Genomic DNA, 18,396 nt, shown 5'->3' with positions numbered 1-18,396 from the left:
TGCTCCTCAGATCATTTTTTGAGCCCATCGCTTTGTCCATGGCACCCTTTCACAAACTTCTCCCTTTCCGTTACATCAAACAAGCTCCTTCTCTTCTTTCATTTTTTTTTTTTCCTCCTCCCTGCTTGGCTATTTATCATCCTTTGCTAGCTACTGACAGACTCATTTCCCACCTATTTGCAGATCTGTCATGCCAGCCACCAGGATCATCTGGGAAATTTTCACATAAGCCTCCGATTTTTCCCATGCTGCATCTTACCTTATAGTCACTTCGCTGTTTCTCTTTAAACCCTTCCTTAAAAATTTCTTACTAAAAACCAGTGACTCGCTTGTACTTTTTCAAAGCAGTGAGTTAAGCTTACATCCCTAATGATAAACTTAAGTATAAAACTACCTCAGAGAGAGATTACAAGAAATGTTACTATTTTGAAGAATAAGCGCACATTAAAAAAAGAAAAAGATTTATACTATCCAAAGATAAGCAACAGTATACCTCATAATTTTTTGAAAATGGTCCCGATCTTCTTTTAGATATCTTCTCATTTGCTTGCTTGGGGATTTTGCTTGATAAAGGCTGCAGGATTTGTTTCGATAACAAAATGCTAAACTCAAGAAAGCTTTCTGAAATAGAGAGCTTTGTGTAACTCCTTCTGTGAATGATCTAAAGTGACTGTAGGTTGGCAGAAGGCCAAGTTAATTAAACTGTTAATAAACTGTCAGAGAATGTGCTCTGCCAAGAAATGTAGAAGCCCATTCAGTCAGTACTTGCTGTAACATGACCAGAGTAATAATATTTTAGAAAGCATGCATGTTACCTAGGAAAAAGAGTACCTTTCTCAGCCACAGACAGGTTGGGATCACTGCAAGGTTTGCATGGCCCAATCATTTGCTGGATCAAGGCGCGCTGGAAATTTGGAGGCTAAGGGAGAAGAAAGCACAGAAAAAAGCATAAAAACCAAAACCAGCATAAGATGGTGCACCTGTGTATTTCTGTTCACACTTTTTAGGCAAGGAAGGTTATTTAATTAAAAAGAATCATGGAAATATTAGACTGTGTCTACATTAGCAAGTACTGCAGTGCAATAGCAGTGGATCTCCGAGTGTAACAGTGGCGAGGACAAAATATTCAACCTGCCTGTGTTCTCTGGAGGAAATTTTCTGAAGCTTACCTGTTGCTTTGGTTTTATTTGAAAGAATTGAGTTCACATGCTGAGACAGTACTCTGCTGTGAACTGAAGTACAGTAAGTGGGCATGATTAGCAGATTCCCTTCAAAAGTGCATGCCAGCGCTGAATTAAAATGCTCATATGTAAGCATGCTATGAATTTAGCAATTTGTCCAGAGAAAGCAGTAGAAACAGGCCTAGACTGGAGACCCTGTATCAGTATATTATTTCAGCCTCTTGTGTATTTTGTTACCTCTGGAAGTCACCATAGAACTATTTAAAATGTACTTTGAGGCTAGACTGCAGGATGGAAACATGAGTAAATTAATGGTATGACTGCTTGCAACACACCAAAAGAAAAAAGAGGACAAAGCTGAGAAGTAAATACAGCTTTAACAGTCATTACAGTTTGTATCACTTGACTACCAAAGTGGGTGGCTCTCGTGGGTGATTAATACGAAAAGTTCCATGTTACTTCTTGGACCACTTTGAAAAGGATCCTAAGTTGTGCTTTCTAAAGGTGAGAAGGGAAGCTTTAAAGTGGACAAAACAGTAAAAATGAAAGTCACCGTTTCAGGCGGTTGAACTAACATAAAAGAAATTAGATCTGCTACCTGTCCATTTTCCATGATAGCCGTGGGATACATGGCACTGCTAGGTCGGTCCCGGTGGGTTGGCAGCAACATCATCAGCTCCCGAGTGTGGCGGTACTTATCTGGTAGAGAGGGAGAGCCTGTAAACAAGTGAGAATAATCACGTACACATGACAAACAACAGCCATGTCTCCGCATGCCCAGTGATCTACTTCTCCTTCGCAATTTGTTCACATGATGATCTTACAGGACTCAAGAAAACACGGTGCTGAGCCCACTAAGCAGCTGTTGGTGGGGTGCATGGCACAAGATGAAATAAGAACTGGCATGTTACATACAATTAAGGACATACCGTGTAAGGTGTGTAAGATGTACTTGTCCCTAGTTGTGTGCTGCAAAGAGCTTTCTCTTAAGAAAAAAGTGGCAATCAGCTGTGGCTGTGCTTTGCAGTGTCTAATGCTCTTTTACCCCATAAAGTTTTGTAGAGGTATACAAATGCCATAGAATTTTATACTTTAGGATTGAATGTGGCAGAAAGGGATAAAAGCTTGAGCTACTTTGTTCCTCAGTTCTGGCAGACAGAGACTGAGGTATTGCCATGTAGTTGGTGATACCATTGTTAGCTTCCTCTTTATTAAGACAAAACAAAGAATAATAATAAGCAGAACTTTCTATAAACGTGGGTGGCATTTTCCTTACAATTCCTCTGGTTGAGGTGCTATTAGTGTTGGTATACTGAGCCATTATACGATAACAGGATGTTTACCAATGCTTAGAGTTATATCAGAGGAATATGTCTGACTTTGTAGACTTATCAGTTATCTGAATATTTATCATTTAAGGTATAAGGATATTTCATGTAGGTATCTTCCTGGAGTATGTGATTCATGTCCTTCAAGATGAGTGCCACACAACAATATATATTCTGATATGCAACAGCTGACTATGGATTTGCTAGAAGAATGATTTCAATTAGTGACTTCCTGAAGTCCAATACTACTGATAGACACATCCCTTGGGATGCACAATATTAGGCAGGAACTGATGATCTGAAGCTGCTAGAGTGAGCTTTAATTTGCACTGATTATTTCATTGTGTCACGGACACGCACTTAACAGATGGCAGCACACAGCGCATTACAGAGCCATGCCGGCTTTTGGGGAATACATGCCCCCTTTTGCAAACTTTCCACAACCACACACATTACCTTAACAGCACTCCAACATATGAGCAAAGGCATTGGTGCTGGTTAATGCAGCTCTTACCCCAGCAAAAGCAAACATGCAATTTTTGGGACTGATTCAGCACACAGTGGAAGGAACAATGTGTCCAGCAGAATGCAGGATAACCTCCCACAATTGCAACGATTCCATCAGGGGTGGAAGATCCCAGATTAATCTACGTCCCCACCCTGACATGAACAGCTGCAGAGTATCTGCATTCTAGTTCCGAACTCATTTTGTCCCCAGACATAAAACAGAAACATAATTACACAACATTATTTGCTCTTACGTACAACGTCAGCTTGGAAAACACAGTGGTATGCTTTATGCTGAGTCTCTTTTACTCACACGTCACAAATAGTCCTCTTTCTACGTAACAAATGTAAATGTGCCAAACTTCTAGGTGTGCCCAGAACTGCATCACAGCACAACCTATATGGTAAGCTTTTCCATTTTATTTATCTTACCATCCTTGTTCTTTTTTTTTTTTTTTTGTCCAAGATGCAAACCACTAGCTTCCACCAGACTGTGTATTGCATGATCTGAAAAATCCTGCATGTGCTAAATCTGGTGGCAGAGCCTAGTTTACACAACAGCTCTGCTGTTTGGTGCCTTAAATTGGTAAATAACTATAACTACAAAGATTGTTGCAGATTATGCCAAATATCCAGTCTGCTAACAAAATTAAGCACGGATACATCCAAATTGGGTGCCGTAACAGGAGTGTCTATAACTGAAGCATTTATTAATAAGTTGGACAAAGAGAACACAATCACCAAGGCTCTCATCAGGGACTGGCAACATGTAAAAAACAAATTAAAACTTTTAAAAAGTTTTCAGAACAGCCAGAGCAGCCATATAAAATGCTGCAGCTTGTACCAGGGTTTGTTGTTCTCAGCATGTAGCTGGGTACACTGGATGTGTGTAGCACTGTATATACTGTTAGTGAGAAAGGAAATCCTATGCTGAAGGCAGAGGTATTTTTTCTTTTTTTTTTAATTTTGAAAATATTAATCCACTTGTAACAAGTATTAGTTTTAAGGAGCGAATCTGAAAATTAACATAGTTAAACTCCAAACTCAATGCATCTTTTTCTTCCCAATCCATCATTTTCTTTACTGTTATGAAAACAGTTTGCTCCTGCACCAAACTGTAACTTTCTGGGTTTCAGAAGGAAGTTTTTATGCAAGTATATGGGTTGTTGCACAGTGCTAAGGCAGGCTCTGGGACTCATTTTCTGCCCCTGAAGAAGGGGAATGTGTTGAGGAAGCAGTAGGGATGCCTTAAGAGGTCAGCCATGAAGTGCCAACTGGGAGTTTCTTTGAGAGTGGAAGAGTCCCAGATACATTGTCAATGAAATCATGGGAAAAAGAACCCTAACCCACTCATAGCTCTTTCCAGGTCTTTTTGCATTACGGTATCTGTTTAAGGAACACTGGTTTACATAATCTTTTAACTCGAGTAGGGTTAGAGCAGTGCCTCACATGAGTCACCTCAAATGAAGCCAGAACAAACATGCTGCTTTCTTAATAGGAAAGAAGCTACTCAAGGGTCAAGTGAAAACTGAAAGATGGACACTCATTAATCTGAAAAACAGACTAGTAATACCCTTCTCTACTGTTAGCATAGAATTAAAGAGTTCTTACTGTGTTCTGATTACACTCCTATTTAAGACTTTGCTCTAAGTTGTATAGATTGTAACTGCAGTATAAGGCTTACTGCTTTTATCTGCTGTTCAGTGTTATGATCACATCAGCATCAATACTACCCTTCATGAGTATCTTACACAAAATGTTGGATTAATGGCTTTATTATTTTCCTTAGACAAACCAAATAATTTGCTTTTGTTGTTGTTTTAAACGTCAATGAAAGGGCCACGTCTGGAAGTGGAGAATTAGAAATAAGATTTAACTTCCTGCTGGACTGTTAATGCAAATGGCCATGGCTTATTTTGGTTGCTAATGGAACTAATCTATGTCAACAAGATCCCTGTCTCCTCAGAGCAGCACTAATAGCTGAGGTCCAGAAAGGACTCTGCAGTCAAACAGAGAACAGGTGTCAAAGAATCCTGATAACAGGATTTTTTTTTTTTTAACCTCTACATTAATATCTGAACCAATGAAAAACATTTAAACATCTGAGAAAAAAACAGAAATCTTAGAAAACTGTGCTCAGCTTAAAGTCACAGGTGACAACGATGCTAAGTTGGTAAATTTAGGTGGCCTGTATGAAATGAATTGTTGGCCTTTGTGTACTTCCTGTCTGGAAAGTGGATAGCTGTAGCATCGCGACTATTGCAGCTTTGTTGGCAGTCTCAGCAGAAAGGTCACGGACTGGATGGGTCATGGAGACTGAACTATCCTCTCACCTCTAGAGGTGGTCCCTCCAGGACAGAGATGAGGCACATTGGTGGGGGCAGCGTGGGGAAGCTTGCATGGCTGCCGCCCATGCTGTATCTGTTCTGTGGATAAATAGAGGGCTTCAGCCTCCAGTGGTGTCAATCCAGCACCTTTCACCAGCACTAAATTAAAAAGAATATAAATAAATACCAAAAAAAAAAAAAAAAAAGAAAAAAAGGAATAGAGGTGCATTGGCAGAGCTGCACATGTAATGTTTGTGAAGTACCTTGCTCAGGCCAGCGACACTGGCCTCTCATTTTCACAAGCAGCAAATTCACCCAATTCAAAAGGAAAACAAAAGGAAAAATCACCAAGGAGCAAATCAAAGTTGTATTATCACAGAGGAGCTTAGCATAGGGTTTTTCGTCATTACGAACAACTCCATTCCAAACAGCAGTGTTGTAATAACTGGGGTAGTGACTTGCACACTGTGAAACAGAGAGGATCTGGGACTTTACTAGAAATAAAATCCCATAGTAAGTGGGCAGTGTCTGGATGCTATGCTCACCTAACTTGAAAGTGAACAAAGCAGAGAAGAAATGTATTATCAAAGGCTATCAACACATTAGTAAGGGTAAAGAGTAAAATTAATATACATTGAAGTATTTTTCAATATCATTATTTCTCTTATTGTTTCCTCATTAGCAGCCATTTACAGCACTCAACTCTGGGAGGTGCTGTTGACTCAACCATCAGCACCATGCCCTTCGTAGCATTCATTGCTTTAGTTTCTAAGCAACAGCAAAGAATACAGTTAAGAGGGAAGCTGGTGCTGCTGTGAAGTCATCAACCTCAGAAAGACTGGCACAGCCTGCCACTGCGAGCACTGGCTTTTTAAAGTGACAAATATCCTGAAATGCCATGAACACCAAACCCCTTTAGATCCCCCCTAAGATTCAGGCCTCTGATGCCAGCTGAGGCACACCCATTTAAGGGTGTCTTCCTGGCGTGATGGCCCTGTACTCAGTTCCATCTTCCCCTTTCTGTTATGCCACTTTCATCTTGTTACTTTACTATTTGAGATGTCATTACTTTCCTTCCAGCTCATGGTAATTAGTGAAGCTCTATGCCTTTGTTTGAAGACATCCACTTCTCACCTTCCTATTCCATCGGATCCTTCAAATAAATCACTTTGATAACATCTATGTCATAACAACAACCAGTCAATTAAGATTTTACTGCAAGATTGAACAAAAAAGCCCCAAGCTGGCCTGAGAGAAAAGGGAGGATTTTCCTTGTTAACGAGCAATAGAAACCTCCCCTGCTCTGTACTCTCTGTCCATAAAGAAGCATACAGTTCCCCTGTATGGGAAAAAGGGGTAAGATTTAAGTAATAGCCTCCATCTCTGACTGTATCCTGGATACCTTCTTCATACGCCTGTGAAAAGAGGTGTAGAAATTTTTGAACCTGCAACTGAGAATCCAAAATGAGATAAAACAAACTTGAATAGAAGTTATCAAAGTCAGGAGATTACACAGAATACTTTTGCTACAGCTGTGAGGCTTGGGAAGAAAATGATTAGCTATATCAAGACCAGCTACCACAACAGCAAAGGCAATATAAGCATACCTAGAGTCTCATTTTATATTTTTCCTTTCTTCAAGCATTTCTCAGCAGGAAAATCCTTCTTTGTCTCTATTTATATCTTTCAGTGTTCACTGTATACATATGCTTCTGTATACACAAATTTCTGCTTAACTGCAGTTCTTTTTTATGCCATAATTTCATTAAGTGCCTAAAATGAAAATGTTGCATGTCTTCATGATCTCTCTCTTTGAAGTACTGTACCAAAGAATATTCTTCTTTTCCTCTAGACTGCCTGTCACAACTTCATAGCAGAACAACAGAAACTATTATGAAATTCAGCTGTCTGAAACCAGCATGTATCAGAAATACACTCCAAATACTGCTGAAAAAAAAAGATTAAATAAATTTTTGAAAAAAACCAAAATGTTTAAATCATTTTTGATGAGGCAAGCTCCAAAAAAGAAACAGTGGTCTATTTCAGTACAGGTTGTATTTCAACCAATATGATAAGGAAGCTGAAAGACTTAGGGGGTATACCTGCAGTTCCAGTTAACCCTTCATTTGGGTCCATCCATTCTTACCTCGTGCACTGGAAGGGGCAGAGTTAATCATCTGGGATGGTGCCGAGTGGGTAGAACTCAGGCTTGAGGTGGAAGGGCTGGCCTGGGACAAGGATAAAACAGACACGTTGGTGACTGAGCCTTGGTACCTGGAGTTAGGGTAAACAAGCTGCAGGAGGCAGAGAAGAGAACTGAGTGGATCAGATTTTTACCTATCTCAGGTTCCCCAGTGTGACCTCTGTCTAGGAAATAGCTTCAGTGCAGGCCACTATTAATCTGCACTCAAGACTTGGGGACTCATCTCAGCCTCTCACAAACAAGAACAATAATGCATGTGTGTTGAACAGGTCAGATAATAACATGCTGACTAAAATCTCACTTTTTGAAAGCAATACTATGATCTTGGACAGCAACTTTCACTGTATGAATACAGAAGATTTCTTCCCAAAGTAAACCCGGATGAATTACTCTGTCGTCTTTCTTGAACAACCTCAGATTCTCACTACTCGGTTCTTCACAAAAATCTCACTGGACAGAACCAAGCGTGTGGATAGGTACATTGCACTCTTAAGTGTAACGCTCCAAGCATGCTCAGTGCCATCTCTAACAATTGCTTCTGGGTGCGCTGGAGCCGTACCTGCATGTGGTACATATCCTCAGCAGTCTCCCCCACAGAACTGTCTGTCAGGATAACCAGGTTTCCTGTTTCGCTGGAGGTGTGTGATGACAGAGAGGATGACGAGTGTCGGACTGAACCAAGCATGTTCAGTGGGCTAGAACGAAAACAGAGAAAGAACAGGGGCATTATTATTTTTTAATTTGCATTTTAATTTCTGAAGTCTGATTTTTTTCCAGGTTGGTTAAATACCTGCTTTAGGTCATCTCTACATGTCAAACACTTTTGAAAGTATCAGGCCAAATAAAAGCTTAAACAAATCCATAAATGTGAGTAAATATGAAAGAAATGGAAATAAGATTATACTTAATATCACAGTGTGTAGGGTGTTGAATTTCAGAATCCAAGGCCAGGTTAACATGTCAGGATACATATCAGCTGTTCAGAACATTCTGAAACCACTCTCATTCTTAATACCCAAGTAAGATGAGTGGGAGCAGCTTAATAAAACATTCCAAAGGAAGCCAAGCACAAGAGACAGGCCAAAATGCAGTTTTTCTTACTGCATTGTTGGGCTTCTGCATTGCAGTTAAAGTCAACTTTCTAGCTGACAGTAAATTAACACAGTCCAACTGGTGTGCAGTCTGCACTCTAATCTTCCTCAGATTCTTTTTTTGTCAGTGTGAATCACATCCACAAATACATACTTTGTACACTATAGAATCTCCCCATTTTACCCTAAGAACTAAAAAAAAAAGGCTTTACAAAGTGATGAATTTTGAGAAAAAGAATTATATCACCCAGATACCTAATGTCAGTTGCCAAGACACTAAAGTAGTACAAGAGCTACTCAATTGTAATTTTAAAAAGGGAACCATGGATCCTGTAACTCAGGACCAAGTTTACACAGCTCTTTATGCCAGGCTAAACTATGTAGACCCACCAAGGGAAATAAACATTGAAGAGCCATTGAAATTTCATAATCTGAGTGACATTCTTTTCACTGTTTCTCAGGCTGGCATGGATACGTACATTTTCAAATAAGCAGTTTTGGCTGGATATAAAAACTCTGTTTTGACCTGAAAAATCCCAATTTTTGTCCTCAGTCAGTTTTTATAGGTGGTTCTTCTGTTTGAATAAACATCCATGTTTTCAGCTATTTCTCTGAATGCTGAGCTATTTTCTGGTATTCTGATCAAACCACCCTTGGCAGCCTCTTATATTTGGGTTCTGATTTGATTAAAACTCTAAAAACAATTACGCAAACATTTTTGGAGTCTTAAAAATGGGCACATATTGAGTTCAGTTTCTAAACCAAGCAATACGATTTTCCTTTCATGGTAGATAATATTTATTTGCCATTTGCATAACAGAAGTATGAGAAGTTGGAACCTCCAAAGTCAGATTGAATCTGGAGAGCTGAGAAGAATCTGAGTGGCAGATGTATAAGAAAAGAGATGAAGTAACATCTGGAGGTATTTAGGATATGCTGCAAACTGGATTTCTCAACATTTTGATTCCATCCTCAAACTTTAATAATTAGCTTTGAACTAAAATAAAGGATGCTTATACCAAAACTGACCCTCCTCCTCCTCCAGTACTATTAACTGCATCTTTGACCCTCGAATCTTAATTCAACAGTGTGCAGAGATCTTTGATATTTCAGCAGAAGAAAACAGGGTACCTGTGTCGATGCAACAGCTTGATGCTCTCTGGGCTCATTGGTCCGTGTGAAACGAGAACATTGCCGCGTGGTGTACTAGTGCCAGAACAGGCTGGACTCAGCTTATCCAAGCCAGGTAACTCCTGCACATGAGACACAGAGTCTTTTAATTACTATAGACATTTTAGCTAAATTAGTCGTGAGAAAATTACAATGTTTTCTTCTCAGAAAAAATCTGATCTGTTTCCACGTTCTCTGTAATCATCTACAGTTACCTGTGTTTCCACAGGATAAAGAGCTTCAGCGTTTTATATCCCTATTCTCTATTTCTAACAATACTTTCCAGCCACCATTTCAGGAATTTTGGAGAAAAAGAGAGGTACTGTGTTGTTCAAATTGCAGCCATCTCCATTTTTTTCTGAAAAGAAACTTGAACTCAAAAATACAGATCTTATCTAAATTCTAAAGAAAGGCAATGAACACAGGCTGGACACAGGCTATAACCTGTATGGATCTCATCTGCTGAAAGAGAAAGGCTGTATTAAAATAATTGTGGTGCTGCTATTTCTGGTCATCCTTGCATAGTATTCACTCCTAAGAGCGGAGGTAAAACCCTTCAAGGTAGAAGCTTTTAGAAAATACTTGCTTCAGTTGGAAAGTAAACTGCTAACACATTTCAGGTAATTCTTTTACATTATATGGAAAGGTGCCCTTTGGTTTCGTTGTGATATTGTTCAAGAAAGTGATAAGAATTACACTTGAACAGGAAGAGGAGAATGCACTGCAATTTCTGAGACCCATCTGGCAAAGATGTCTCAAGTATAGCTGTCACAGAATACTAATGTACAGCAGGGCACAAACGGATGGAAAGGTACCTTTCCTAGAGGGTGATACTTGTATTTCTGGTATATAACAGGTGGTGTGAGCCATGCTCTGAAGGCAGTTCTGTTGACGATATAGGAAATGCAAACCTATAATATTGCGTGACTAAATCAAAGTTGGAAGCCTGAAGTAACCAACAGGAATTTATGTTGCTGTCTATATAAAAACACTTCTGGAGGGCCTAGTCCATGTCATGCTAGTCAAACTATGACAGCTGTAAGAGCTGAACATCTAACGTGCTTTGTTAATCTTTCTTCTTCTGTTTTATATTATTTTACGACAAGCCTGAAAATTGAACTTTACAATTGTTCTGTGATATTAAATGAAGATCAGCTTACATGGTACAAACTGGATCGCATCATCTGGAACTGGTCTATCAGTTTCTTATGCAGAGGGCGCATTTCTGGGTGTACAAATTTCTCATGGACTGCCAGACCCACTCCTAAAACATGTACCTGTTAAGAAGAAAACAAGATGACAAAACTACATAAATCAGGTTTAAGAGATAGAATTGAAGCCTGTCCCTCAGGTCCGTCACTGTGTAAGGGAGTACTGTAAAATATACCACCGTTCTGTACAAGACTGCTGATAATCAAGTAAGCCTAAGAGACCTGGCAAGTTTATATTACTTCAACAAATACTTCAAGTGTGAGATGAGTACATTATGTCACGTTGGATTACGTTTATTAGAGACAACTGTAAAAAAATTACCAGATTGATTGTGTCTCCAGCAGTTAACAGCACTGAGTCCTCATACAGATAATTCATTGTGACCAAGAAAATTCCTTCCCAACAGTGTCAGAAAAGGGGTCAAAGTTGCCAACAGAGATTTCAAAACAAAGGAGGTTCTGATAACTGAGCTGAACAGTAAGTGTTCAGCAGTGTTCACTCCTTCTATTGCTCATTATTTATTTATAAAGGTCACATTTTCAAAGGTCAAACATACAATATTAGTAATTGAAAGAGTTTATATAAGTTCTCAGATGAAAGAAAATAGTAATGATCGCAGGCTTAAGATACATGTAATTCCCTACATGATCCAAACTCAGTGCAAACAATAGCTAATTAATTTTCAAACATCCTCTTGAGGATTGAGGGGAGATAAGTATTATCTTCATTTTACAAATGGGAAATCTGAAATGCAGTTAAGCGATTTGTTGACAAAGCAGGCCTAGTAGCTCTGTAAAGACTTGGCCACATTGTTTAATGGGGTGTATTTTGCCAAACCTTCCATTAACAGGGATGTCATTTTCTGATTTCACTCCCATCAAAGCATCCAGCAAGCTTTATCTACCAAGATGTTTCACAGAGACACTAAAGAAAAACAGAACTGTAGATAGTATAAATAGACATTAAGTTTTCCCATGTAGCTCTGCCAGTTTAATCTCAACCCTGACCTGTCCTGACTCTGATTATCTTTGAAATATACTAGGAAGACATAATTCAAAATGCCAAAAATGAACATCAGGCCTGAAACGTGACAAGATGTCTAGTAGATAATAAATGGAGACAACAAAATTCATGTTATGCTAGCAGAGCTTCACCTAACATTACATAAAATGAATGGCTTGTTCATAAACTCCTGGGCCATCTCCCCTCCTTTTTGTTTAAATGTACTTTAAATCTCCTGTACTGAAATTCTTTGCTTCTGAATGAATCAGTTGGATCTGGTGTGTTTAAACTGACTGCTGATGAATCCAGACACCAATGTTCTTTTGTGTCTGAAAAGCAGTACCTGTTCTTGCATGAGTTCCTTGAGCTGTGTGATCTTCTCTGCATCTGCAGGGTGCTTTGTGATATAATCTTTATCAAAAAAGGCCTGTAGGAAAAAGAAAAAAAAAAAGCTTTCTGCTTATTGGGAGATACTCATCATAACTTGTCTTCAAAAGATGAGAGGAAAAGGTCCAGAAATCTTAAGAGAACTAAATATATTAAGCTAACAGCAGCAGCTCAATTTTATCACTTTTAGCACTCTAGGATCCAGGTAAAGCTACAGTATGAGTGTTATCAACCTACATGATTCTGTTGCTCATTTAAAGAAAACAGTGTAAAATAGCATAAGACAGTCCTCAGCCCTGAAGGATCATGAATCTGATCGTATTTACTTATGTGACAATGATGAACAATACCACTAAACCTTTTATCATCCAGGGATTTGAATTTTGTATCGTTTCCTTCAAAAAAAAATCCTTAAATTAAGCGAGTAAAGTGGTAACTAAGCTAAAGGAAGAAGAGCATTCTCTGCATGGTTTGCAGGGAAGACATGTCCCAGACCCCTGGACTGCTGCTGCCATTTCTCAGTATCTCAACCTAGACTTACCTTTTGCAATGTGGAGTTTAAGTAACAGCTTGCCAAAGAGCATAACAGATAACATACCAGCTAACATCATGTAACTTTAGGGTCTCAGTGAGTCTGAAATTAGGCTAGCAAAGACAATGGTTGAGTAGCATGAATTAGCAGCTTTTCCTGATTACAGGTCCAAACAGTCTCAATTACCATGAATTCCACTGCCTCTGCTGCAAAATGGACTTATAATGTAAGCAGAGTAATAAAATAAATAAATTCTGATACATTCCTATACCTGCCAGGTCAGGGCCTCCAGGTAAGCCAAGATTTATTCTTAAGAAACCCCACTGTCAACCGTACCTACGTGGTATCCCAATTCTACATTTGGATCCTCTTGTTGACAAATGGCTATGCAAGTGCTGATGCAGAATAACCAAGCAGGGGGTTTTAACCTTATATTTAGAAAACGTCCATGAAAATTTCTTATCTTATTAAACGATACTTTCTTTGAAACAACAATGGAAATAAAATTGAAAAATGTCGATACTATATTCAGAAGTAGAGCCCCACCTACCTCCTGGTATCGTGCAATCCCTCCATTCACAGCTGCATCAATCACTCCATTCAAACACATGCTGAGAAGATTAATGTTACCATGCATTTGTTTATGCTGGTACTGGCTTATCAGTGTTCTCAGCTCCTGGTTTTTGTTCTCAACCACTTGAATGGCATTTTCCAAAGGACTTACTTCAACCTCAAAAGGCAATAAAACACACTTTAATTCCATGGACACTTCATTGTGATTTATTACCTTCCTTATAAAGAAATGATACACTAAGATGGTTCAGTGATCTCTCTTAGTTTTTACTGCTAGAAAATTAGCTACATTAACAAACTTTATTGTCAGTAACGCTGTATTTCAGGTCACTGAGTTGTGATAACTTCTTTTTGCAAACTAACATTACGGTAACAATGCAATTATTCTATCTTTCTGGCACTTTCTGCATTATGCTGTCATGTTCCCTCACCTAATTCCCCTGGTTACATTCAGCAGTTATTTAGACTAAGTGGTGGAAAAACGACATACTTAATTGCTGTAAACCTTATCATTTTAAACTGCAAGATTTCAGACAGAAGTTAAGTTGCCTATCCCATGTCCTTAGTAAGTCATCATTTCAAACCTCAACTGTAGGAACTATAAATGTTACCAGTTCTCTTCTCTCCACTTCAAACCAACGAGAAATCCCAGGCAAACTGTGAGTCAAGGTCAGAGTGGTACGTTCAATCCACAGGCTCTGCAAAGAATAATTGAGGATGTGAGGTACACAGTGAACCACAATCGCATCATCTATACTCTTACTACAGGTGCTAAGGGGGTAAAGGTCAGGGAAGAATATATTAACCTCCTCCTAAGCAGTAACATACTTTGAAGAATGTCATACTGAATGTCATTTAAATTCCTCCCTCCCCCCCCCCCCAAATAAAAATCAGTGTGCTCTATAGCAATACATTCAACATCTCTGTTCATCTCTGTTAATTTCCAGAGGTTGAGGTTGGCTACCAGTTCTGTCATGGGAACAGAGAAGATCTTGTGAATATCTATGGCAGTAAGAAAAAAAATCCAAACAAAAAACCCATCCTTGCTTCAAAATGCATTTCTCCTGGCACTAAAATGACTTATCTTTAAAGTGGACAACATTTTAATCAGATCAGATGCGTAGCCACCAACAGCCACTTGCTGTTTGTGTTATAGTATCTTTGGCCATCATATCAGGATTACTTGAAAGGCTCTATTAGTATAGAATAACACAAGAGTAGTTGCCTTGAAGAGACTGACACTTAAAATACAGCTTGCTGACTACTTGTACCTTAAATTCATTCTCCTTGTCCTTTGGGCCTTTGTGGAAAGGCCTATCATAGCGGAATTTCCGGATATTGTTGACTCTGTAGAAGCTCTTTATGCGATCAGGGACACGGTCCATCTGTAGCACATCTATATTGTCTGGGATGGGAGTGACTGCATAGATCTGTAAATCTGCAAATTGTGTAGTCAAAGAAAGCCATGGGACATAAAACAGGAAAAGCTCTCTCTACTATGGAAAGGAACAGGATTGTGAATTCAGAAAGTAACACTCCCTTTTGTTTTCCAACACCCTTCTTTTGCAAGTGAAACAAGAGCACACTAGACTAGAGCTACTAGGACAGTCTACGGAGTGGTACTTTACAGCCAGATTAAACAGAAAAAGATACCTGAGGATGCAGAGAGTACATACTAAGACATTCAAAAATATCAGGTTGGACAAAACAGTTAGTTCCTATTAGTTTTAATTAGAGCTAGGTGCTTCATTGCTGCAGGCACTTCAGTAAATCTTTGTGTCTCTATGTATTTAGGAAACTATCTAGTATTTACCTTTGATAAATTTTGCCTTAGATACTTCAACTTTGTCTGCAAACAGTTGTTATCTGATGTTTATCAGTTTAGTTAAACAGGTGTAACCTTGGTATTACAGGCAAGGTCCCTCATAGGTTTGATTACACTCACAACATACACATACAAACAAACCCTCTGTCTATGAAAGTATCAATGTTACATAGCAAAGAAGAGTGGAAAGCACATTAAGGAAAATCTAGTGGTAAATGCTAATCAGTTTCAGAAGATTTCACTTACTGACAGTGTTCTTATGGCTAAAATCCTATAGTATCCTTGCTGGTGCCACACAAGCCAAATGGCAGTGTTCTTATAAGTAAAATCTCCAAAGTCTCTGCAGACCCATTCATTGTTATGTGGTTCCGTCCTTAAATATACACAGATAGCATTGCATTGGTTGAAACAAACTGCAGTACTGATCGCCAATGAGAAGTAGTAAATTCAGAGCCTTAGTTAGAAAAGAGTTCAAGTAGTTTAAAAGAAAAGTAGGCTATGAGAAAAAAGCTGAAGTGAAAAACACAATGGAAAAATAACACTTTTAAATTACTAACTGTTCCCAACAAATGTTCTCCAAGAGAAGGCATCAGACCGTATGATTAATGAAGTAAAATGTCCATTATGGCAATGCCATTGGTAAAGGGAAAGGCCTGGATGTGATCAAGCACTCTCTTACACATTGAACGCGACCCGCAGTACTCCCTGAATAAAAGGCAACAAATCTCTCCAACGCTATGTTCTGCAGTGTCTGCTATAGACAGGTGTATGGTTTTGTCTGTATCCAGCTCTACCCAAGACAGTTATGAACTGCGATATCCACGATGATGACTTTTCAATACTTTCCTCACTGTGCTCTACCTAACCATAGCTTGCCCTTTTCTCTGAAAGGATACACTGGGCATCGCACTGTAATATAGAGTCGTCTGGGTGGTTGGGATGCTGCATTGCAATGGCTTGTGGAAACTCACTCAGCATCCTCTGCTGGAAGGCTTCCAGCCTCTCATAGTCGTGGCCCCGACACACATATTCTTTATTCTGCAAGAAGGACAATCATAAAATAGTCTCTCTAAAAGTTAGGTTAAATTCTATTGTTTTTTTATCTCACTTTGAATTTTACTGCTTCAAAAAGCAAGGTATGTGACAAAGTCAATACACTAACGTGAGAGTAAAAAGTACTGGTAACACAGCTCGTGTATTTTACTCCTCTCTTTTTCATTACAAAGTATTTCATCAACTGATAAGTAGAACGTTCCACTGATCTCTAACAGAAAGGTACCTCTGCTCCCTACACATGTAGCATTCAGTCCTATGGTTTTGTCTGATTTGCTTTTCAGGTAACTGAACAGGGACTATTATTTAATTGGACTATACTGAAACATAGCAAGCAATACTTCAGACTAAGTCACCAGCTTGGCTGTTCTGCACCGGGAAAGCTGCCATCAAATGCAATCTCCATGAGCTGGATAAAAATTCTGAGGATCTCACAGGACAGAGGGAGCTAAATGTTTATCAATTTACCAGTTAGAAAGGAGTCATAACAAACATCATAAAAATCATTGTTTAATCGTTGCTGTATTGTCATACCCATACAATCCACTTCTGATCATGTCGATCATCCTCAGGAACGCTCCTTGTCTATAGTGGAATAATATGGAAAAGCCTTACCAAGAATTCTGAGTGGCCACTTAGCCCTAAAAGCAATCTCCTCTTGATAAACAAAATTTCCCTTCTGCCAGTGATGGAAAGCTTGCATTTAAATATGCCTCTTGAGGCATTAAACCATTTGCTCAGAGTTCTTGGATGCTTTTGAAACATCTTGAACTCTGAACAGCAAGATACAGGATCTCTATAATCCTCAGTGTCATAAAGATTGTATTCCACTGTCTGAACTATATTGCCACAAAATACAATTTTGATTGGTGTTAATGTTGCCTGATGCAAGACCTATCAAAGCAGGCAAAACTCTGATTCTAGTAGTTTTAACTCTTATACACATTACAATAGCTATAAGTACAGGGTGATTTTTCACGAAAAGAAAAGAAAAGAAAAGAAAAGAAAAGAAAAGAGAAAAGAAAAGAAAAGAGAAAAGAAAAGAAAAGAAAAGAAAAGAAAAGAAAAGAAAAGAAAAGAAAAGAAAAGAAAAGAAAAGAAAAGAAAAGAAAAGAAAAGAAAAGAAAAGAAAAGAAAAGAAAAGAAAAGAAAAGAAAAGAAAAGAAAAGAAAAGAAAAGAAAAGAAAAGAAAAGAAAAGAAAAGAAAAGAAAAAGAAAAGAAAAAGAAAAGAAAAAAGAAAAGAAAAAAGAAAAGAAAAAAGAAAAGAAAAACGGCAAACAAGAATAGTTCCCCCCATTCTATTTCTTGCATTTAAGCAGCTGCAGGATATGCAATGATTTTTTGCTAACTGCTTTGCAAAAGGGTTCCAGCAGAGCAGGAGCAAAATGAAAGAGAAAGCAGCAAAACCCAATCATAAAATATAGTTAAGGAGTGCAGTGTCTTTGGCTTTGCATTTCATCTTTCTGGAACAGACCGCGTGTTCCATCTGTGACATGTGTCACTTTGTATGAACCAGTCACAGAAGCCAATGAACTGGGAGAAAACCTGCGTGATGAATCTTGACGGTTCAGTCTATAATGTCCAAACTGCAGCTATTATTAAATTTGGAGTGAGTCCATAGTTGAAGGTGAATCTCTTCATGACACTGCATATTCTGCTTTTGATTGCAGCAATTGAGAAAACGGTAAGCCTATAAATAAAGTTATTATGATTCTAAAAATAATGCCCTGAAAACACTTCAGGGCTGAATTTAATAGACTCTTCAGACAGATGCCAACACAAGATCTCAGAATGTAGCTTGTCAGGCCTTACTTGAACTTCTGGTAGGTGAAGACAAGAACAGTTTTAATTTATGTAGGAAGGCTAGAAAGAGATGCAGAATTCATGGCAACATGAGCAATGACTTTTCTAGACAAAAGGTCTACAAAATCAAAGATGTAGAAGTAAGTGGTTATTTTGTGTTACGCTATACATCAATAGAAGACTAAATGAGAGAAATGCATG

General features: G+C 38.6%; 1 protein-coding gene and 1 long non-coding RNA gene across 21 annotated transcripts in view; one reads left to right on the top strand and one right to left on the bottom strand.

Annotated features, from left to right (window-relative positions):
- The window catches only part of DOCK3 (dedicator of cytokinesis 3), a 224,799-nt gene that overhangs the window by 8,377 nt on the left and 198,026 nt on the right, over positions 1-18,396 (bottom strand). For 13 of the 20 annotated variants that reach the window (XM_083795736.1, XM_083795732.1, XM_083795737.1 and 10 more), the window contains 12 exons: positions 16,235-16,376; positions 14,785-14,951; positions 14,125-14,211; positions 13,491-13,670; positions 12,365-12,448; positions 10,968-11,084; positions 9,769-9,890; positions 8,106-8,241; positions 7,490-7,571; positions 5,350-5,502; positions 1,780-1,898; positions 832-919 (listed from right to left, as the gene is read on the bottom strand). In XM_083795736.1, the coding sequence (XP_083651862.1) occupies positions 832-919; positions 1,780-1,898; positions 5,350-5,502; positions 7,490-7,571; positions 8,106-8,241; positions 9,769-9,890; positions 10,968-11,084; positions 12,365-12,448; positions 13,491-13,670; positions 14,125-14,211; positions 14,785-14,951; positions 16,235-16,376 (1,477 nt within the window). The remainder of the gene's footprint in view (positions 1-831; positions 920-1,779; positions 1,899-5,349; positions 5,503-7,489; positions 7,572-8,105; positions 8,242-9,768; positions 9,891-10,967; positions 11,085-12,364; positions 12,449-13,490; positions 13,671-14,124; positions 14,212-14,784; positions 14,952-16,234; positions 16,377-18,396) is intronic. The other 7 variants (XM_083795743.1, XM_083795750.1, XM_083795738.1 and 4 more) reach the window with 3 other exon arrangements.
- LOC310880249 overlaps positions 1-18,396 on the top strand; it is a 49,703-nt gene that overhangs the window by 13,019 nt on the left and 18,288 nt on the right. The gene's annotated exons all lie outside the window — the stretch shown is intronic.

Source organism: Anser anser (genome assembly GCF_964211835.1).
Source record: "Anser anser genome assembly, chromosome: 12".
NCBI classification, from domain to species: Eukaryota; Metazoa; Chordata; class Aves; order Anseriformes; family Anatidae; genus Anser; species Anser anser.
Note: the sequence above shows the minus strand (reverse complement) of the source record. Positions and strands in the feature narration are given on the sequence as shown.